We start from the raw sequence: 23,312 nt of genomic DNA on the forward strand, positions 1-23,312 counted from the left end.
AAAGTGGAGTTGCAAGTAGATAGGATAGTGAAGAAGGCATTTAGTATGCTTTCCTTTATTGGTCAGAGTATTGAGTACAGGAGTTGGGAGTTCATGTTGCGGCTGTACAGGACATTGGTTAGGCCACATTTGGAATATCGCATGCAATTCTGGTCTCCTGCCTATCGGAAAGATGTTGTGAAACTTGAAAGGGTTCAGAAAAGATTTACAAGGATGTTGCCAGAGTTGGAGAATCTGAGCTATAGGAAGAGGCTGAACATGCTGGGGCTGTTTTCCCTGGAGCGTCGGAGGCTGAGGGGTGACCTTATAGAGGTTTACAAAATTATGAGGGACATAGATAGGATAAATAGGCAAAGTCTTTTCCCTGGGGTCGGGGAGTCCAGAACTAGAGGGCATAGGTTTAGGGTGAGAGGGGAAAGACATAAAAGAGACCTAAGGAGCAACTTTTTCATGCAGAGGGTGGTATGTGTATGGAATGAGCTGCCATAGGATGTAGTAGAGGCTGGTACAATTGCAAGATTTAAGAGGCATTTGGATGGGTATATGAATAGGAAGGGTTTGGAGGGAAACGGGCCGGGTGCTGGCAGGTGGACTAGATTGGGTTGGGATATCTGGCCGGCATGGACGGGTTGGACCGAAGGGTCTGTTTCCATGCTGTACATCTCTGTGACTCTATGACTCTAAGTGAAGATCTCCTAAGAGTACAAGCAAAGCCCCATGAGTTTTGGGAGGTATTCTTTTAAAGTCAGTTTTTTTAGGATAGGGAATAGCATCCAAATGTTTCTCAAGAGGGAGATATTTTCAAACTCTTTTTACTATCCACTCTTAGCTAGATTTTCTCTTCCTTCTTCTCGACTTGACAGATCTCTCTGATTGCCATGAAAATGTAAGACATCACTGTCATCTTTGTGGGGAGAATTAGGAACAAGTTTGGCCCATTGCCCTAACAATTCAAGATTACTTTTAACCCATCTTCATGGAAATTCTAGGCTATGGTGAGGTCTGCAGAGGATATCCCTGGTGCCCACACTTTTTATATGGAGATGCATTCCTTTTCAATGGAACCAAAATATATTTCATGAATTAGTGCTATGACAATATCTACATAAAGTAACTACATATAGTATGCTTTAAACATTTATTTGAATGAATAATTTAAGTCAAGCGCATCTTAAAACAATTACCATCACAAGTGGATTTAAATACAACTAAGAATCCTGAGAGGCAGTTCCCATTAACTGGACCCCACCTTGTGGTATATCTGTGGAATCTGTATATCGGTGGGGGTGTGGGGTGGGGGTGGGGGGGCAGGTTGGGGAGGTGGTGGAAGGCAAGAGCAAGTGAGAGCAAGGAGGAAGAGAAGGGAAACTAGCATGTCAAGTCTTTATAAATCCATTCAAATTAATTCCAGGAAATTCCACAATTGTTTATTTGAATAGCTTGATCGATCTGCGTAACCACCCGGTGAATATTTGGGAACTTGCAAGACAATCTGAAATTGCATGGTAATTGTAATACAAGTGTGCATTGTGATAAAGTGGAAGGGGATTAGATCTTTGAACAACGGTATGCAATCCAGTGAGAGATTTTAGTAATTACACTGAGGTTAAACATTCCTTTTATATCAATCTCTCTAAATACTATTCCTCTCAAAACATGGTACACAGGTCAAGCTGTACCCCTGACAACATAGATAAATGGGGCTGTAGAATAGTTAGAAAACATTTTGAACAAAGGTTGTTTCTTTCAAAATTGTTGCAATTATTTGGTTACAATGGTGAATGAGTCATTTTTTGGACCCATTCTGTCCAATGGAATATCACACCACTGTGCAGACAGATGTTATACAAATAGAAAAATAAACTGTCAGATAGAGATATAGCTGCATTTCTTGTTATTCTTGCAAAAATCACAAGTTAAATGATTTTCTACCCATACTCCATTCTACACCGGGTGTTGGGTAGAATATTCTATTAATCTTATTAAGTTGATTTAAGTGGATAACTCAAATCCAGCCAAATATCGCATCAGAATTTACTGTTCTATAATTGTCTAATGCACTTTTTCCTATTTGCTTGGGGTATCTTAATGTGATAATTTTAGTTAATTGTCTGTGTCTTCGTGGGTGCTTAATTGTGGAATTTGAGATTCTAATCTTCATGTGGGCTCAGGTCCAAACATAGACTCCTACAACCAATATGCTCAGGGCCATAGTTTCTATCTTCAAACTTGTATAACTAATTTGTTAGTAATAGCTAATGTTCCACATTTAATTTCCGTCTGCTATTTATCCGAGCTGCGAGGGCGGGCTCTTATGGCAGAGGTGTAATGTTCCTACCTCTGAGTCAGGAGACCTAGGATCAAGTCCCACCTTCTCCAGAGATGTGTAGTAACATCTCTGAACAGTTTGATTAATAAATATCTATCCTCGCTGAGAAGACACAGTGGTACTGTCCCTGCCTCTGGGTTTGAAGGCCTAGGTGTAAGTGCCCTCAGTGTGTTTCAACATGTCTGAAATTAAAAATAATTATTTTAGCTGAGGGGAAAGGCAGCTGACTGATTCTTAGGACTTAACCAATGTGACTTTATATTGGAGCTGTGCATTGGTTGAATGAGAAAATGTCATCTCTGGCATTTTATTTCAGCAAAATATGGCCTTTCAGGCACATACCCCAATGAAACTGGTATCTATCACATTTCCTGTCACACTTGCAGGACATATTAGAACACGTGTGTTATACTATTGTGCTGTTCTCTTTATTCTAGTTCCAAACGATAAAGACGTTAGCTTGCTATAATGGGATAAAACATTTTTGTTAAGTTATTTACCAATCGGGTGTAGATGGTGGAGAGCGCGAAGGCAGACTTCTGGTTTCCAACTGTTCAACTGATACAGACTTTCTTAATATTGGATTCCAGACCATGCCACCAATGACACGATGACAGAACTGATTGGTAATTGTCCTATGGCAAACAAAGATTAAAAACTTTAAAATTGTGATTTTTTTTTAGTTTCATGTCCTTTCAAGGTAAAGAACAAATGCTGGAGAATCAAAACTTATTCACTCTTTTTAATATCAAGTTTGATTTAATACACATACAAAACCACCAACATGACCGCCTCAAAAAAAAAATCCTTGACTCCTCTATTTTCATAAATTCTAAATCATATTTACAATTTCTCTTTGCTCTCCAGGCTCCTTGGACATTTTATTTAGAACCCAAGCATGTTCCCTTCATGAAAGAACTTCATGCGTACATCCCTCAAATCAGGCTTCCTATCCTGTCACAGTACCAAAATACCTGTTGTCAAAATTTTTAGCTGAGAAGACACAGTGGTACTGTCCCTGCCTCTGGGTTTGAGGGCCTAAGTGTAAGAATGGACTATTCTTGTGTTCTCTGCCCCAGATCCTTATTGCTGAAACTCTGGTTCGTGCCTTTCTTCCCTCTTGATATGATCACTCTTTATTCTAGCCAGCCTACTTCATCCTAAAAATAAACTTGGTTACCTAAACCTGATACGACTGTGATAAATGAAAACTATCCCTACTTGTGTTGCTTGCAGCTTTTGACACAGTTAATCACACAATCCACTTCTGCAAAAGCCTTTTTGTCATGACTCGTAAAAGTATGACTGTATTTGTCCTTCTAAACATTGAGAGAGAATCACCTGTAATGCTTTCTCATCCCACTCCTAATTTTTACTTTTGGTGTTCCGGAGGATCTATTTTAACCTCCATATTTTGCATCTATTTCTGCCCTTTTACCTTCATTGAAAACGCAGCATCAGTTTCAGTATATATGCTGATAATATTCAATTCTGTCAATGTCTCTTTGCCCCTCTAAATGATCAGTCTACCTGTCCAATACACAATGCAGGAGCAGAAACTCCCTCTACCTAAACATTATTATGTCATCACTCTTGCTTATCACCACAAACTTTGCTCCATTAGCACCTACTCAATCACATCCTGGAAACTGGAGGCTTAACAAGGGTGTCCACAAGCTCAGTGTTGAGTTTCTAACCACATAACTTCATGCACGTCACCAACTTCCAATTCTCCAACATTGTCTTACGTTGTACCTTAGGAAGGTGGTATTGACCTTGGAAGGAGTATAACATAGGCTTACAAAGAATGATTCCTGGATTCCATACATTATGTAATAAGACGATTAGATCAGATTACCTACAGCGAGGAAACAGTTTATTTGGCCCAACAAGCCCATGCCGACCCTCCAAAACGTAACCCAACCAGCACCATTCCCCTACCTTATACCATACCCTGACTCGTGCATCTACAACTATGAGCAATTTAGCACAGCTAATTCATCTGATCTGCACATCTTTGGATTGTGGGAGGAAACCGGAGCACCCGGAGGAAACCCACGCAGATACTGGGAGAACATGCAAACTCCACACAGACAGCCACCTGAGGTGGGAATTGAACTCGGGTCCCTGGCACTACGAGGCAGCAATGCTAACCACTGAGCCACTGTACCACCCCAATTATGCAAGTTAGATTACACCAATTAGGCCTGTCTTCTCTAGAATTTAGAAGGCTAAGGAGTGATCTAATCAAAGTCTTCAAGATATTAACAGGAAAAGACAAGGTAGGTAACAGAAACACTATTTCCATTGGTTGGGGATTCGAGAACTAGGAGGCTTAGTCAAAAACATTTGAGTCAGGCTAATCAGGAGAGATGTTAGGAAGCTCTGTGACAAAGGGTGATAGGTGTTTGGAACTCTCTTCCAGAAACGTCAGTTATTGCTAAATCAGTTGTCCATTTTAAATACGAAGTAGGTAAACTTTTGTTAATTAGAAGGTATTAAGAGATATGGGCCAAAGGCAGATATTTGGAGTTAGGCCAGAGATCAGTCATGATCTCATTGAATGGTCTAACAGGTTCAAAAGGCTGAATGGACTATTCTTGTGTTCTCTGCCTCAGCTCCTTATTGCTGAAACTCTGGTTCATGCCTTTCTTCCCTCTTGATATGATCACTCTTAAGTAATTCTAGCCAGCCTACTTCATCCTAAAAATAAACTTGGTTACCTAAACCAATACTTCCATGTCTGAACTAAATATCTCTGGTCTTATGTTTCTTTTCATGTGTTTTATGTTTCCACTAATTTGCCATGAACTGCAATCCAATGTTCTTGAAATGAAATAATCTGAAAAATAAATACAAACATCCAAGTATATCTACATTGAAAACCTGTTTTTAAAAAGTACTGCAAAAGTAAATCTTTGTTCAAGACATAATTTTGCATTGTTTGCTGTACAATCAGGATGAATGCACGAACTAGGGCAAAAAAGTAAACAAAAATTGGGTAAAGATTACAAGGATTATTCACTCGACAATATCCAGAATGGACTGTTACTGATACTATGAGTGATCATGAAAGTCAGGACACCCATCAATTTAATGAATACAGCTCAGTATGTCACAACAGATATATAATGTTAGATGAATAAATGCACATCTCTGCAAACAGTTGAGATTACTTCTTAAAAGAATTACGAGTGCAAGCAAACCTGTTCTGGTTTCTGTGGCCGAGTGTAAAATAGTTTGAAAGCATTTTTTTCTCTTGAGGTAGTGGCTTCTTTGCTTGAAAGAATGTGTGATGTTCTACACATGATTTCCAAAGAATTTTACATGCTCTATAATTAAGCATATTAAATCCAATAACACACTCTTGAGATTCGTTCTGTCAATTAAATGAATAGATTAGCAAAGTTAGACATCTTCAATTATAGTTGCAGAAAGTTGTGTTGAACCAAAAATACTGAAAAAAAACCACATATCAACCACATAGAGTCATAGAGATGTACAGTGCAGAAACAGACCCTTTGGTCCAACTCGTCCATGCCGACCAGATATCCCAATCCAATCGAGGCCCATTTGCCAGCACTTGGTCCATATCCCTCGAAACCTTTCCTATTCATATACATATCCAGATGCCTTTTAAATGTTGCAATTGTTCCAGCCTCCACCATTTCCTCTGGCAGATCATTCTATATAAACACTACTGTATGCGTGAAAAAGTTGCTCCTCAGGTCTCTTTTATATCTTTCTTCTCTCACCCTAAACCTACGCCCTCTAGTTCTGGACTCCCCACTCTAGGAGAAAAAAAACTTTGTCGATTTATCCTATCCATGCCCCTCATGATTTATAAACCTCCATAAGGTCACCGATGCTCCAGGGAAAACAGCCCCAATCTATTCAGCCTCTTCCGATAGCATAAATCCTTCAACACTGGTAACATCCTTCTAAATCTTTTCTGAATCCTTTCAAGTTTCACAACATCTTTCCGATAGATTACATTACTTAACAGTGTGGAAACAGGCCCTTCGGCCCAACAAGTCCACACCGACCCACCGAAGCACAACCCACCCAGACCAATTCCTCTACATTTACCCCTTCACTTAACACTATGGGCAATTTAGCATGGCCAATTCATCTAACCTGCACATTTTTGGACTGTGGGAGGAAACCGGAGCACCCGGAGGAAATCCACGCAGACACGGGGAGAATGTGCAAACTCGACACAGTCAGTCGCCTTAGGCGGGAATTGAACCCAGGTCTCTGGCACTGTGAGGCAGCAATGCTAACCACTGTGCCACCGTGCCGCCCAAAGGAAGGAGTCCAGAATTGCACGCAATATTCCAACAGTGGTCTAACCAACGTCTTGTACAGCCGCAACATGACTTCCCAACTCCCGTACTCAATACTTTGACCAATAAAGGAAAGCAGACCAAATGCCTTCTTCACTATCCTATCTACCTGCGACTCCACTTTCAAGGAGGTGTGAAGCTGCACTCCAAGGTATCTTTGTTCAGCAACAATCCCTAGGACATTATACATTTGATGTAAGTCCTGCTAAGATTCACTTTTCCAAAATACAGCACCTCGCATTTATCTAAATTAAACTACATTTGTCACTCTTCAGCCCATTGGCCCTTCTGATCAAGATCCCGTTGTAATCTGAGGTAACCTCCTTCACTGTCCACGACACTTTCAATTTTGGTGTCATCTGCAAACTTATGTTCACATCCAAATCATTAATATAAATGTTGAAAAATAGTAGACCCAGCACCGATCTTTGTGGCACACCACTGGTCACAGACCTCCAGTCTGAAAGACAACCTTCCACCAGCACCCTCCGTCTTCTACCTTTGAGTCAGTTCTAATTCCGAATGGCTAGTTCTCCCTGTATACCGTGAAATCTAACCTTGCTAACCAGTCTCCCATGGGAAACCTTGTTGAATGCCTTACTGAAGTCCATATAGATCATTTCACCGCTGTGCCCTCATCAGTTCTCTGTTACTTTTTCAAAAAAAACTCAACCAAGTTCATGAGACATGATTTCCCACGCACAAAGCCGTGTTTATTATTCCTAATTACTCCTTGCCTTCCCAAATACGTGTAAATCCTATCCCTCAGGATTCCCTCCAACAACTTGCCCACCACCGACGTCAGGCTCACCAGTCTATAGTTCCCTGGCTTGTCCTTACCACCTTTCCTAAATACTGGTACCACGTTAGCCAATCTCCAGTCTTTTGGCACCTCACCTGTGACTATCGATGATACAAATATCTCAGTAAGAGGCCAAGCAATCACTTCCTGAGCTTCCCACTGAGCTCTCGGGCACACCTGATCAGGACCTAGGGATTTATCCACCTTTATGCGTTTCAAGACATTCATCACTACCTCCTCTGTAATATGGACATTTTTCAAGATGTCACCATCTATTTCCCCACATTCTATATCTTCCATGTCCTTCTCCACAGTAAAGACGGATGCAAAATACTCGTCTAGTACCTTCCTTATTTCCTGTGGCTCCACACAAAAGCTACCTTGCTAATCTTTGAGGGGCTCTATTCACTTTCTAGTTACCCTTTTGTCCTTAATGCATTTGTAAAACCCCTTTGGATTCTCCTTAACCCTATTTGCCAAAGCTATCTCATGTTCCCTTTTTGCCCTCCTGATTTCCCTCTTAAGTATACCCCTACTGCCTTTATACTCTAAGGATTCATTTGATCTCTCTTGTCTATATCTTACATATGCTTCCTTCTTTTCTTAACCAACCCCTCAATTTCTTTAGTCAACCAGCATTCCCTACACCTACCAGCCTTTCCTTTCACCCTAACAGGAATATACATTTTCTGGACACTCGTTATCTCATTTCTGAAGGCTTCCCATTTTCCAACCTTCCTTTCACCTGCAAACATCTGCCCCCAATCAGCTTTTGAAAGTTTTTGCCTAATACCTTCAAAATTAGCCTTCCTCCAATTTAAAACTTCAACTTTTAATCTGGTCTATCCTTTTCCATCACTATTTTAAAACTAATAGAATTATCATCACTGGCCCCAAAGTGCTCCCCCACTGACACCTGAGTCACCTGCTCTGCCTTAATTCCCAAGAGTAGGTCAAGTTTTGCACCTTCTCTAGTAGGTACATCCACATACTGACACAGAAAACTATCTTGTACACTCTTACCAAATTCCTCTCCATCTGAACCATTATCACTATGGCAATCCCAGGCTGTGTTTGGAAAGTTAAAATCCCCTACCGTAACCACCCTATTATTCTTATGGATAAATTTGTAAGGAGATTTCAGTTATTTCTCAATTTCCTGCTGACTATTTGGGGGTCTATAATACAATCCCAATAAGGTGATCATCCCTTCCTTATTTCTCAGCTCCACCCAAGTAACTTCCCTTGATGTATTTCCAGGAATATCCTCCCTCAGCACAGCTGTAATGCTATCCCTTATCAAAAACACCACTTCCCCTCCTCTCTTGCCTCTCTTTCTATCCTTCCTATAGCATTTGTATCCTGGAACATTAAGCTGCCAATCCTGTCCATCCCGGAACCATGTTTCTGTAATTGCTGTGATATCCCAGACCCATGTTCCTAACCATGCCCCGAGTTCATCTGTCTTCCCTGTTAGGTCTCTTGCATTGAAATAAATGCAGTTTAATTTATTAGTCCTACCTTGTTCTCGCCTGCTGATTGTTTGAATCACTTATTTTCTCAACTGTACCAGTCTCAGATTGATTCTTTCCTCAGTATCACCCTGGCTTCCCCACACCCACCACCGCCCACTCCACCACCGCCCACCAACCACCCCCCAAAAAAACTAGTTTAAATCCTCCCAAGCAGCTCCAGCAAATCTCCCTGCCAGTATATTAGTTTCCTTCCAATTCAGGGGTAATCCATCCTTCTTGTACAGGTCACTTCTACCCCAGAAGAGATTTCAATGATCCAAAAATGTGAATCCTTCTCCCATACACCAGCTCCTCAGCCACGCATTCATCTGCTCTATCCTCCTATCCCTACCCTCTAGTTAGAATTCACACAATTTCCTATATGTGACATGCATTGCACTATCTTGTACTACATTAAGTTTTGATGATTGCCTGGTTATGGATTATATTCTTTAAATTCAGATCTGTAAAAGTCTTTTCATAGAAATTTGGAACTAGTATAACATGAATTTCGGAAGCCAACTAATATCTTACTATTTCTAAGAACTAACCATAAAACACCAATATTTATAGAGATAAAGATACTGGATATTACACCACCCCCACCTAATACTCTGCTTCCTCCAACTTCACTGAAAAAATACCAGCTATCCAACAGTGAGAGTTAAAAGTTAATCCCACCCTCGTCCTGCAAAACGTCAGGACTATTGTCACATTGTCACGAGTTTGTTTCACCTTTCAAAGTTCACCTTTCGAAGTCTATTTATAAAAGATCTTTTCCATGATGGGACATACTACAATATACTTAGCTTGTGAAAACCTCATATCATTCAGCACTAGCAAAGTGCAGACATGCTCCTCATGCAGTAAATCCAACCCTACCAAGCAGTACTGATAACCATATATCAATCTCTTTGTAGCATAGTTGCTGCATATTTTCAGTTTTACAATTCAGAACGGATAATGTATAAAGAGTCAGAGTTGTACAGCATGGAAACAGACCCTTCGGTCCAACCCGTCCATGGCGACCAGATATCCCAACCCAATCAAGTCCCCCCTGCCAGCACCCGACCCATATTCCTCCAAACCCTTCCTATTCATATACCCATTCAAATGCCTCTTAAATGTTGCAATTGTACCAGCCTCCACCACTTCCTCTGGCAGCTCATTCCATACCCATACCATCTTCTGCGTGAAAAAGTTGCCCTTAGGTCTCTTTTATATCTTTCCCCTCTCACCCTAAACCTATGCCCTCTAGTTCTGGACTCCCCGATCGCAGGGAAAAGACTTTGTCTATTTATCTTATCGATGCCCCTCATAATTTTGTAAACCTCTATAAGGCTACCCCTCAGACTTCGACGCTCCAGGGAAAACAGCCCCAGCCTGTTCAGCCTCTCCCTATAGCTCAAATCCTCCAACCCTGGCAACATCCTTGTAAATCTTTTCTGAACCCTATCAAGTTTCACAACATCTTTCCGATAGGAAGGAGACCAGAATTGCATGCAATATTTCAACAGTGGCCTAACCAATGTATAGCCGCAACATTATCTCTCAACTCCTGTACTCAATAATCTGACCAATTAGAAAAAGCATACCAAATGCCTTCTTCACTATCCTATCTACCTGCGACTCTACTTTCAAGGAGCTATGAACCTGCACTCCAAGGTCTCTTTATATATATAAAATATGTATTAAATAAAAACTGCTCATTTGTTATACAAAAAGCACCAGCAAAAGTTCACAAATGCCATCAAGTGTAAGCTGGCATTTACTTACTGCAGTTGCTGATCCCGTTATTATCACCTATATGGTATGAAATCCCCAAATGCTATCAAGCCGTATACACTCCCAACTTGCACAGCACATGAGATCTGCTATTCATCATGAAAATCTAATCAACTACACAAGCACATCTATTGATTACAATATAAATGTACAGTACTTACAGGTTTTTCCCTTAGCTGAATGAAGAAACGTTTCCTCTTGAAAGAAATCTTTGTTATATTTACCCTGAAAGAAGAATATTCTAAATATACCGCTATTTAAAAAAAATCTGGAGTTCTGCACTACAGAAACTAAAGGTTTTAATTGGCAGAATGGCAAAAAGTATACAATACAATGTTTAGAACACTTAGGGGAAATTTGTTTTTAATAGAGTCAATCTTGACTTCATGCTATTGTGTAAAAATGATGAAAATCGTCATGAGTCTATATTACGACTCTCCTGATTTTTATTGAGCAATAACTTCAAATGGAATAAATCAGCAAAAATAAAAATCTGACAATGGCTATAAGATCTCTTCTATTGACTATTTTATGACAGGTCTGAGAAATTTATTGTTTGAAGTGGTAACAAGTAGGCTAGGTAAAGGAAAAAGTTAAAAATCATATAACACCAGGTTATAGTCCAACAGGTTTATTTGCAAGCTGCTCCGAAAGCTAGTACATCCAAACAAACCTGTCAGACCTTTACCTGGTGTTGTGTGATTTTTAACTTTGTCCACCCCAATCCAACACTGGCACCCCCTCATCATAGATAAAGGAGATAAGGATGTAATACATTTCAATTTCCAACGTGGCATTTGATAAGATACTACACATAAAGCTCCTTAATAAGTGATAAGCTATGGTATTGGTGGTAGTACATTAGCAAGGACAGGAGACCGGCTAACTAATAGAAGATAAAGTTGGGATAAGGGAACATTTTCACAATTGCAATTTGTTATGAGGAGTGCTGCAAGGATCAGTGCTGTGGCCACAATTTTTAAAAATATATATTAGTGACTTGAATGACGCAAGTGAATATATTCTAGCCATTTTGCGGATGACACAAGAACAGACAGGAAGGCAAATGCTGAGGATGACACCGAATCAACAGTGGAATATAAGCAGGTGAAATGAGTGGGCAAAAGCATGGCAGATGAAATACAATGAAATAGTTGGAAAATGTGAGGTGATGCACTTTGGCAGGAAGATTAGGAGATTGTTGTTTAATGGTGGTTGGGGCAGGGTGAAGAGACAGAGACTGCGACAAAGAGACTGCAGCAAAGCCAGAGGGAGAGGGGCAGAGAGACACACTCCCACAGACAGCCGGCAGAAACTTGCAGCACACAGGGATTTGGCATTCCTCATGCAAAATGTTGGCACCCCAGTTCAGCGTATAATAGGAAAGGCAAATAGAACATTGTCCTTCATTTCAAAGGGAATAGAGTATGAAGGTAGCAAAGTCTTTCTAAAGCTATAGAAGGCACTAATCAGACAACACCTAAATTATTGTGAATAGGTTTGGTTTCCTAATCTGTGGGAAGATGAATTGGCATTGGAGGCAGTCTAAAGAAGTTCACTAGAAGATTCCAGGTCTGGAGGGATTTGCTTATGAGGAGATATTGAGTAGATTGAAGTATAGAAAAATGAGGTGCACCCTTATTGAAACATGTCAAATGCTCAAGATTCAACAAAAATTGGGTATGGAATTTACATGGGAATGGGAGAGGCCAGTTGTTGCATCAATTTATTTTAAATTACAGCACACTGGAGGAAGCGACACGTAATAATTTGAGAACAGATGTTTGCCCCCCATGTGACAAAAATCAATAATAAAGGCAAAATAAATGCTCTTCAATGCAAAAGCCAACTGTCTGCATCTCTCTTCTCCCCCACCACCAGCTCACAAAGCAAAGACATAAAATGTACTCTTAGAATGGCCTAAAAGTACTCCTTTCAAGAAGGTACTGTATTCAGATAAACAACTAAATATCTGAAACTTAAGGAATATTCATACCATACCGTGTCAAGTAACACAAGCCAAATAACTAAGAATCATTACCAGGGATAAAAACTGATTCGAGCCATATTTCGATAGACACGCAGTCCTTCAGAGGATATCCCAATCTTTATTTCTAAATTGCCTTGATCCTAAAATAAATAAATGAGTAACTCACAACAATATGCCCAGGTCTGTAAGGAAGGCAATGTAGACAATATATTGAGTAGATACAGCAATAAGAATTGAAGAGATTTGAGCACATCATACCTTTTCATGAGGAAGTCAATTTCTCAGATAGGATAACACTTGACTCGGTGGTTTTCTTTAGACTGTTTGAGGTATTTTTTTAAAATTATAGCGGGGATGGGGGAATATAATTTGCTGTGGGCCAGGATACAACTGAATGAAACTGGATAAATTAGAGATTGTAGACGGTGAAGGATGGAAGATTAGTCAGGAGGGCATTGGAATAGTTATGTCTGAAGGTGACAAAGTTATGAATGAATGCTTCAGCAGATGGTTTGAAAAAAAGGCAATTATGGCCAATTTCACAGAGGTCAGATTAGATAGTCATTATGAAAAAACACAACTAATCCATAACAGCATACATATTGACCATCTGTGCAATAAGTAATTTAATTAATAGCAATCAGCATAGATTGAGAAGCAGGAGATAAGCCTAGTCGACTTCTGAGGAAGTGGGAACCCAAGTGGTATGGGCACAGTGCTATGTTCTGGTTTACTTTTGGTGAAGTCTTACGTGAGAGGCTGTTAATTTATCCCAAGCTCTGTGGATTCAGTTTAAATCATGGAAACTTATAAGAAATTGGTAAAGCAACAGGAAATTATGATTGTGGTGCAGCAGCAAAGTGAGAGGAAATATTGAATGAAGTAGCTCAATACTAGTTCAATTATTGCTTCTCGTGTACATAAATTGCTTGCATTCATAAATGCAGTGCCAAGTAGCTACATCTGCAGATGATACTAAACTAAGAAGGTCAGTGCCATTAGAGGAGAAAGTTCAGAGATTAAAGAATGGTCAAGACAAATATTAATTCTGTAGAATAATGGCAGACAAAATTTCATGTTGCCAAGTATAAAAATAAAAAGGATAAACAGATTACATACAACCATCAGAAGTGTTAAAATAGTTATGAAGCCAAAGCAAACTTTGGATCTTCAACAATCATAAATTTTGCAGAGAACCAATCAATCAAGGAACGATAAAATACTAAACTAAACAGCTACCCAACAGTAAAATCCAAGTTACAAGAAATAACCCGATCAAAATACCGTCGTCAACTCACACCTTGAAAACTGTACTCAGTTCTGATAGCCAAGAACACAGAGATAGTCAAGCTTCTAGGAAGTGTCGAGAAAATCAAGTTATCTAAGATACGATGAATCACAATTAAACTAGGACTCTTTAGTCTATACAGGGAATACTTAAGAGATGACCATGCTAATTAAACGCAATATTTGTCATCCTCCTCAGAATCACCTATGGGTGGATTCTCTCAACATATGTATTCTAAAGTTCAGGGATCTCTACTGTCTGCTCTATTTGCTTTGTTGGGTGCAGGAGTACATCTCATCCTGGTTCCCTCAAATCAATCAATTAAACATATTGAATACAGAATTGAGGAGTTTCTATTTCTTCTAACTTAATATTCATCATCTTCATGGACAAAATGCCAAATAGTTTATAAAAAAAAGTGGTAGAAATAAATCGAATTACTCTTCTTTCACAATTTGGATTTGCAGGAAACAGCTCCTTTATTAGCTGTTATGTAATGTTTTTAAGGTTTTGTAATGCCAGACTGCCGTAAAGAATGACAAACATAAAACTGAGGGCACATCCCAAAAAGCAGCATACACACTGTGGATGTTACCCAAATGAGAAGAAAACTACCTTTATGATGGATGTCAACATCAAGTGCTGGACAGGTTCAGCAAGTCTAACAGCATTTGAGGAAAGAGAAACATAGTTAACATTTTTGAGTCCGAAATGGCTTTTCTTTGGAACTGAAATGTCCTAAGACAAGACACATTGAACTCTAAACGTTAACTCCGCTTTCCTCTTCACAGATGCTGCTAGACCTGCTAAATATTTCCATTGCTTTGTTTTATTTTAGATCTCTAGCATCTCAATATTTTGCTTTTACTTTTGATGTCATTTATTACAGATGAAAGAGGCAAGCTTTATACACAACTTTTTTGCTGAAATTAAATAATGTGCGCAAACATTTTTTTCCTTTTGGTGCAAGATTGCATTTATTATATTAGTCAGTTCCACTATTCATAAGGGAATAAGGCTCAGTTTAAACAGTGTCAAACTTACACTAATGGATCTCCTATTGTAATACTGTCTGGTTATTAATCTACCCTGCACCTTTAAGGTCACTGCACAAAGGAAGCATAAGGCATGGTTAAAAAAAACACTTTTTTCCAAAAGGCATGAAAAACCACAACAGAACTCTATCTCACAAATTAATGAAAAGCAGGCTAATTCTTCTTTCCAATGCTGGTGAAAGAATGTATCAGGAAATAATGTAGATCTAGCAACAAGATGAGAAACCCAAAACTGCATTCTAATTAAGCTCAGTAACATGACTTTCGGTTTATTTGTGGAGAGAGCAGAATTTGAAGGCTGAGAACAGCAAATTGCCCCAAATAATTTTAATCAATCACATTTCCACAAATTGGAATAAAACTCAATTACAAAGTTGATCATTTGCAGTGACAGGCTTACCCTTGCATTGTGCAATTCCACGCCATAAAATTCAAGGGTTTTTGCTATACTCAGGTAACCAAGTTCTGCTTCTGTTTGTTTAAGATCTCTAGAAAATGAATTTAAAAAAAAACACAAGATTGCCATGGGAACAACAGAAAAGGATTGCACAACAGTTCTAAAATATCACAGCATTTTACATAATACAAAATTAAATTTACTGTGTCAAAGATTTATGTGCAGAACTTTGCATTAAACAAGTTAATGAACTAAGACCGAGCTGCAAATAGATCTCAACAGCACCACTGAAGAACATTTTATTGAGTTTCAGTTTATTCACTACTAAACACAATTTGAGGTTATATCCAAACAGTTCTTAGTCCACAGAAGACATTAAGTGATTTACTGGCATTACTGGAACAACTGACCAGATAAAATGGATGCAAAGTGAAATTAAGTAATTATTAAGTTACAATTGTATAAAATTTTAAAACACTACAATTTAAAAAAGCTAATTAGAAACTAGTTAGTTTATTTTTACTATAGTCCTTTAATGAAAGCACTTTGGTTCTACCTGTGTTGTTTGTGCAAGGACATCACGTTAGTTCGAAATTCTTGGTTTTTATCGAGTATAAAGTGGAAGTTTTCTATATAGCCAGGTTGATGCTCAGAAGGATTGTATTCTCCAAGTTCAGCTGTAAGGTTTAATCAACCATTAATATACATGTAATAGTTACCATTCCATCACACTCTTCATTTTTTAAGCAAATAGACCAGGGTCCTTGGCATATTTCATTCATTTTAAGCGACTCCTGCTACTGGAAAATGGAGGCTAAAAATCACCTCGACAAGGATTTTTCACAGTTTCAATCATATCTCTGCTTTTATGAATTTTATTCAATTTGCATTATGCAATTTTGTATTAAACAGTGAATAATAGTTAGCTTCAGATGAAATCAAATTCACCAAAAAATCTGCCTTTTTTTTTAGAAATGAGATTTTTCTTTGTGCGTGTGTCAAGGACCACAGAACATAATCTTTGAATATTGGGTTGCACTTTTAAGATCGAAGTGGGGAGGAATTTCTTATGTGCGGATAATGAATTTGTAGAATTATTTACAGCAAAGGCCTGTTGAGGTTGGGTCATTTAAGTATATTCAAGGCTGAGATAGCCAAATTTTTAATCACTAAGGAATCAAGAGTTTTGGCAAAGAAAGAGGAAAGTCGCATTGAGAATTATCAGACCAGCTATGATCTCACTTTCCACATCTATCCAGTCAAGTCCTCTAAGAATCTTGTATGTTTTAATAAGGTTGCCTTTCATTCTTCTATATTCCAACAAGTACATGCCCTATCTGCTCAACCCCTCCTCATAAGACAGTCTCTCCATACCCTGGTATCAGCCTAGTGAACTTTCTTTTGACTGCCTCCAATGTCAGTATATCTTTCCCTGAATTAAGGGAGCCAAAACTGTTCACAGTATTCCAACTGTGGTCTGACTCTTGCCTTACATGTCTTAGCAAGACTTTTATTTCAAAGAGAATGGCTTATAAAGACTAATGTTTCCTTTGCCTTCCTATTACCTGAACCTGGTTGCTAGCTTTTTGTGATTCATAGACGAAGATTTCTAAATAGCTCTATTCCACAGCCTGCTACAGTCGTTCTCCATTTAAATAATATTCAACGATATTCTTCTGACCAAACTCCATAATCTTATATTTCTCCACATATTCTTCCTGGCAAGTTTTTGTCCATTTATCTAATATGTCAACATCCCTCTGTAGACTGTGTGTCATCCTCATTGCTTGCCTTCCCACCAATGTTTGAGTCATCCACAACCTTGACTATAGTACCTTCACTTTTCTCATCCAAGACAATTCAAAAGTTTCACCTCCCCCATAAGTGAAGAAATTCCTCACTTCAGTCCTAAATAGTTTTGACATTTATCTTGAGAATGTGTCCCTGGTTCTACAACCCCAGATCAGGGCAAACATCCTTTCTGCAACTCTCCTGTCTAACACTAAAAATTTTCTAAGTGTCAAATGAGATCAACTTACATTCTTCTAAACTCTAGAGAATACAGGCCATCTCCTGTATTTTACTCTTATACAAGAAGCAAGAGGATAACCAGAGAAAGGGTTGGTCTACTAAAGCATAAGGAAGGAAGGTTGTGTGTCGAACCTGAGAAAATAGGAGAGATTCTCAATGATTAGTTCGCATCAGTGTTCACTGAGGAACGGGAGGTAAAGAATGTTGAGATTAGAGATAGAATTTGTTTAGATTAGAGTGGTGCTGGAAAAGAATTTGTTTACTCTGGATCACGTTGTCATAAGGAGGGAAGATCTGTTGAGTAGGCTAAAGCATATTAAGGTGGGTAAATCCCCAGGATCAAATGGGATCTATCCCAGGTTGCTGAGGGAGGCGAATGATGAAATATTTGGGGCCCTGACAGATATCTTTGCAGCATCCTTAAACACTGGTGAGGTGCCAGAGGGCTGGAGGGTTTCTCATGTTGTCCTCCTGTACAAGAAGGGTAGTAGGGATATTCCAGGTAACTACAGACCAGTGAGCCTAATGTCAGTGGTGGGAAAGGTACTGGAGAAGGTACTGAGGGATAGGATCTACTTATGTTTGGAAAAGAATGGGCTTATCAGTGATAGACAACATGGTTTTGTGCGGGGTAGATCGTGCCTTACCAAGTTAATAGAGCTCTTTGAGGGAGTGACCAAGTTGATAGATGAAGGAAGGGCTGTTGATGTCACATACATGGACTTTAGTAAGGCATGGTAAACTAATTGAGAAAGTTAAGTCACATGGTGTGCAGGGTGTTCTAGCTAGATGGATAAAGAACTGACTGAGCAACAGGAGACAGAGTAGTAGTTGAAGGGAATTTCTTAAAATGGAGAAAAGTGACCATCGGTGTTCCACAGGGATCAGTGCAGTTGGAGCCACTGTTGTTTGTCATATACATAATGATCTGGAAGATGGCATTGTTGGTCTGATCAGTAAGTTTGCAGATGACACGAAGATTGGTGGAGTAGCAGAAAGCAGAGGGGACTGTCAAAGAGTACAGGATAGATAGACTGGAGAGTTGGGCGGAGAAGTGGCAGATAGAGTTCAATCCAGGCAAATGTGAGGCAATACATTTTGGGAAGTCTAATTCTAGAGTGAACTAAACTGTAAACGGAAGAGCCTTGGGAAAAGTTGCTGAGCAGAGAGATCTGGGAGTTCATGTCCATTGTAACTTGAAGGTGGCTGCACAAGTGGATAGAGTGGTCAAGAAGGCATATGGTATGCTTGTCTTCATCGAACAGGGTAGTGAGTATAAGAGCAGGTAGGTCATGTTAAAATTGTACAAGACATTGGTTCGGCCGCATTTAGAACACCATGTACAGGTCTGGTCGCCACATTACCAAAAGGATGTGGACACTTTGGAGAGGGTGCAGAGGAGGTTTACAAGGATGTTACCTGGTATTGAATGTGCTAGCTATGAAGAGAGGTTGAGTAGGTTAGTATTGTTTTCATTAGAAAAAAGTAGACTGGGGGGGGACTGATTGAGGTCTACAAAAGCATGAAGGGTATAGACAGGGCAGACAGAGATAAGCTTTTTCCCAGGGTGAGGGACTCAATAACAAGAGGTCATGTGTTCAAGGTGAGAGGCAAAAGGTTTAAGGGGGATATACACGGCAGGTACATTACACTGGACGGTAAGTGCCTGGAACGCATTGCCAGCAGAGGTAGTAGAGGCAGGCACGGTAGATTCATTTAAGGTGAGTCTAGACAAGTGCATGAGTAGATGGGGAGCAGAGAGATACAGATGCCTAGGAATTGGGAGATAGGTTTAGACAGTAGATTTCGATCGGCTCAAGCTTAGCGGGCTGAAGGGCCTGTTGCTGGGCTGTAAATTTTCTTTGTTCTTTGTTCCTCAATCTCTCTTCAAAGTACAATTCTGTTATCCCATGAATTAGTGCGACGAAGTTCCACTGCACTGCTTTATTGAAATTATGCCCTTTCTTCGATAAGAGAACTAAAGCTGGACACAATATTCCAAACTGGGTTTCACCAAGGTTCTATGCAATTGTAGAAAGGCATTATTAGTTCTGTACTAAACACCTCTTTCAATGGAAGGCCAAAATACCATTTTTTCTTAACTGCTTGATGAACCTGCATGCTAACTCTCAGTGACTTATGAATAAGGAAGGGCCTGTGCCCGAAACGTCGAATCTCCTGTTCCCTGGATACTGCCTGACCTGCTGTGCTGTTCCAGCAATAAAGTTTCAACTTTGATCTCCAGCATCTGCAGACCTCACTTTCTCCTATGAATAAGGATATACAAGTTCTTTTGGACATGAATACATCCCAACAAAATTTCTCACAATTTAAAAATATTTTGCAATACTGTTCCTCCTGTTATGGTGGGTAACTTCATACTTAGCTCCATTATATTCTACCTGCCACGTTTTCTAATGCTTTTAGTATCCATGTTCTTAAATGTTTGGATAAATTATTGATTTGGTGTATTTTTCACAGCATAGTCATTGCACTGGTGATCTTTCTATTTGCATTTTCCACCTCTGGCACACTGCTGAACATTTTGGTGAATGATCTGCACCGCACATTCCTTAGAATCAGCTCTATGCACTGCCAAGTGACTATTAATCTCCCATCAACATTGTGCCTATCTAGTTTTTTTTCCTCATTATTTGTGACACAGTTTTTTTTAAGATTAGATTAGATTCCCTACAGTATGGAAACAGGACCTTCGGTCCAACAAGTCCATAGCGACCTTCCAAAGAGACCCTCCAGACCCATTCCCCCAACCCTATGGGTAGCCCTGACTAATGCACTATGGGAAATTTAGCATGACCAATTCACCTTTGGATTGTGGGAGGAAACTGGAGCACCAGGAGGAAACCCACGCAGACACGGGGAGAATGTGCAAACTCCACACAGACAGCTGCCCGAGGCGACAATTGAACCCGGGTCTCTGGCGCTGTGAGGCAGCAGCGCTAACCACCTAGCCACCGTGCTGTCCTTAGTTGATGACTTATTTTAGATTAGATTACTTAGTGTGGAAACAGGTCCTTCGGCCCAACAAGTCCACACCGACCCTCTGAAGAGCAATCCACTCAGACCCATTTCTCTACTTTTACCCCTTCAACTAACACTATAGGCAATTTAGCATGGCCAATTCACCTAACCACTGTGCCACCGTGCTGCTCTTTCTGATAAAGATATATCTGACTCAAAATTTCTGCAGAGCTAGTTTCTCTCCAACTGTTTCTTACTCATTAGTGAACATTTCCAATCATCTGATCATATTCATGTCTTAACTGAATTTTGTTCTACATTGATCAAATTCCTTTAACATTCACAACTCTCAACTCTTCTGTAGTGTTCTGGAGCTCATCAAGATGTCGGATTATTCCAAACGATAACATGAATACAAATTGTTGCTGCAAGCCTGACTTTTTCTGAAATCAGTAGATCTTTTTAAAAGGATAAGCACGAGGTACGTATTTACACAACATAGGCTGTTACTGATTCTAACTGGGGACAGTTTTAGGGTGACAATGGTAGTTTTGTTCTAAAAAGTTTATAATTTACAGATTTTAGAGTTCAAGTTAAGTTCAAGGAAGAGCTTGACAAATAATTAAAATAGGCATATTGAAACATTTCCTAAAGAAAACATTATTTACATAAATAAATCAAATGCCAAAGACACTAAATCATAGTCAGATTACTGAAAATATTATGCTGCATTTTCACTACTTACACTGGACTGCATAAGAAGCAAGGAAGGCTGCTTTATTGTGAGGACAAGGCAACCTGGAAAACACAAACTTGGAGATTATATTGTCAGAGTAATGTGATAACATATCCATTTAATCACATATCCATTAAATATCCATGTGTGAAACGCACCACACTAATCGTTTATGATAGATTCTTAACAAGTACTTCTCATTATTATGCAGTTGCACTGTTACATAATCAAGCAAGTCTTTTGCAACATCCTTGTGCATCTGTACGTTTTTTTCAATTTAATTGAAATAAATGAAAGTGCAATTCCACAACTTCATACAAAAAATATTTTTTTAAAGTTGTTGATCAATAAAAGCTTCCAAAAATCATTCGTCATCAGTTACTTCAAAGAAACAACACAATCTGCATCTTTCAATCGAGCTCTATATTGGGCCTTAAGCCTGGAAGTCGAAGAAATTGAAAACCCTATGGTGGCACAACAAACAAGGATGAAGAATGTTTCTTCCATTTAGGCTCTGTGGAAGGAAACACTGATTTAAACACAAGGACTGGAACCAGCAAGGTATATTACAACCAATTAGATGAATCAAAGTTCAGGCTACAAGCTTCTGCCATCCAAAGCTTGTACTACAAGTAGTTTCAAAATAATCTGGGAGAGCAGGGAACCTCCGATCATAAATACTAGCTGTCTCTAGGATACCTGAGGCTACAGAATCAAAACATACAAACATGTAGAGGTAGTAAGGGGTTGGATGAGACTTTTTAACTCTGATTATAAATAATCAGCAATAATTTTGGTCAATAATTGATCAAAATTGTTTCTGTTTGTCTACCTCAACTCCACATTTCCACACTATTGCTATTTCCATTAGTATCCACAAATCTATTGCCTTCTATCTTTTGTAGAATCATTGACTAACAACATTGTTCCCAGCTCTCATGGTAGACATTTCCAAAGTTTCAAACCCTTTCAAGTTAATTTCTGTCCTCAGTCCTAAATTATTGACCTCTTGTTCTGAAAATGTGATTGGATATTTGATTTCCCAGCAAGGGAAACATTTTCTCATCTTCGATCATATCGAACCCTTAAGAATTTTATATGGTTTAATTAGATCATATCTCAAGCATATAAACTCTAAGGAATACAGGACTAGTCTATCCAATCTCTCCTCAAACGGTCAATCCCTTCATCTAACAAGTCCAGTGAAAGTCTCAATGTTGTCAACGGTGAGTATATTGATTTGGGGATGTATCAGGGAAAGCAGACAACACTGTTCTATTTGGTGTTAAGGGAAATGGAATTAAGCCTAATGAATTGCAGAAGTGCTTGGAAAGCATCAATGGCTTGTACTTTGATAACATATTGAAACATCCCGAAGGAATTCAAAAATCCAACACAACAAACACCAATTATGAATTTAAAATGTTATAGAAACGTGATCAAAGGTGCCAGGGACACAGATTTTGAACAGCTTTAGAAAATGACATGGTAGAAAATGGCTGTAGGAAGAGAACATCTCTATATAAAAAAAAGGGGAGAAAATTGCTAAGTAGAGTACAAATAAATAAACCCCTCTCCCCACAACCCCAAAGACAATATTAACAGTAAGGTAAAGAAAGGGAATAATATTAAAAAAGGGGGAGTGTAAACTGGAGTGGGGAGAGTAAAACAACACCAATTAACTCTGACAATTTATCTAAGAGAGTCCAAAAATTCCTTGGCCTTTTCCGGCGATCCGAAGTTATACATGGACCCTTCATGATTAAAGCGTAGCGTTGCTGGGTAGCGCAAGGAGTACTGAATATTTAAGTCCCTTAAACACTTCTTCGCTTCGTCAAACGCCTTCCTCTTTCGGACCAGAGCTGGGGAAAAGTCCTGGAATAACGTAATCTCAGATCCTTTAAAAGTCATGGCTTGGGGATCTTTCCCAAGATTTCTGGAAGCTTCTAAGAGCATCTGCCTCTCCTTATAGTCTGCAGCCGGAACAGGACTGGACGGGAGGCGCTGGTTCGAGCCGGGCCTGAGTATTGCAACCCAGTAGGCCCATTCCACCCTTA

General features: G+C 39.3%; 1 protein-coding gene across 7 annotated transcripts in view; it reads right to left on the bottom strand.

Moving 5' to 3' along the window:
- The window catches only part of LOC122549888 (tyrosine-protein phosphatase non-receptor type 3-like), a 218,108-nt gene that overhangs the window by 111,465 nt on the left and 83,331 nt on the right, over positions 1–23,312 (bottom strand). For all 7 annotated transcript variants that reach the window (XM_043690065.1, XM_043690067.1, XM_043690062.1 and 4 more), the window contains 7 exons: positions 21,265–21,317; positions 16,063–16,183; positions 15,510–15,597; positions 12,818–12,906; positions 10,938–11,001; positions 5,536–5,708; positions 2,830–2,964 (listed from right to left, as the gene is read on the bottom strand). In XM_043690065.1, coding sequence (XP_043546000.1) covers positions 2,830–2,964; positions 5,536–5,708; positions 10,938–11,001; positions 12,818–12,906; positions 15,510–15,597; positions 16,063–16,183; positions 21,265–21,317 — 723 coding nt within the window. The remainder of the gene's footprint in view (positions 1–2,829; positions 2,965–5,535; positions 5,709–10,937; positions 11,002–12,817; positions 12,907–15,509; positions 15,598–16,062; positions 16,184–21,264; positions 21,318–23,312) is intronic.

Source organism: Chiloscyllium plagiosum, chromosome 5, assembly GCF_004010195.1.
Source record: "Chiloscyllium plagiosum isolate BGI_BamShark_2017 chromosome 5, ASM401019v2, whole genome shotgun sequence".
NCBI lineage: Eukaryota > Metazoa > Chordata > Chondrichthyes > Orectolobiformes > Hemiscylliidae > Chiloscyllium > Chiloscyllium plagiosum.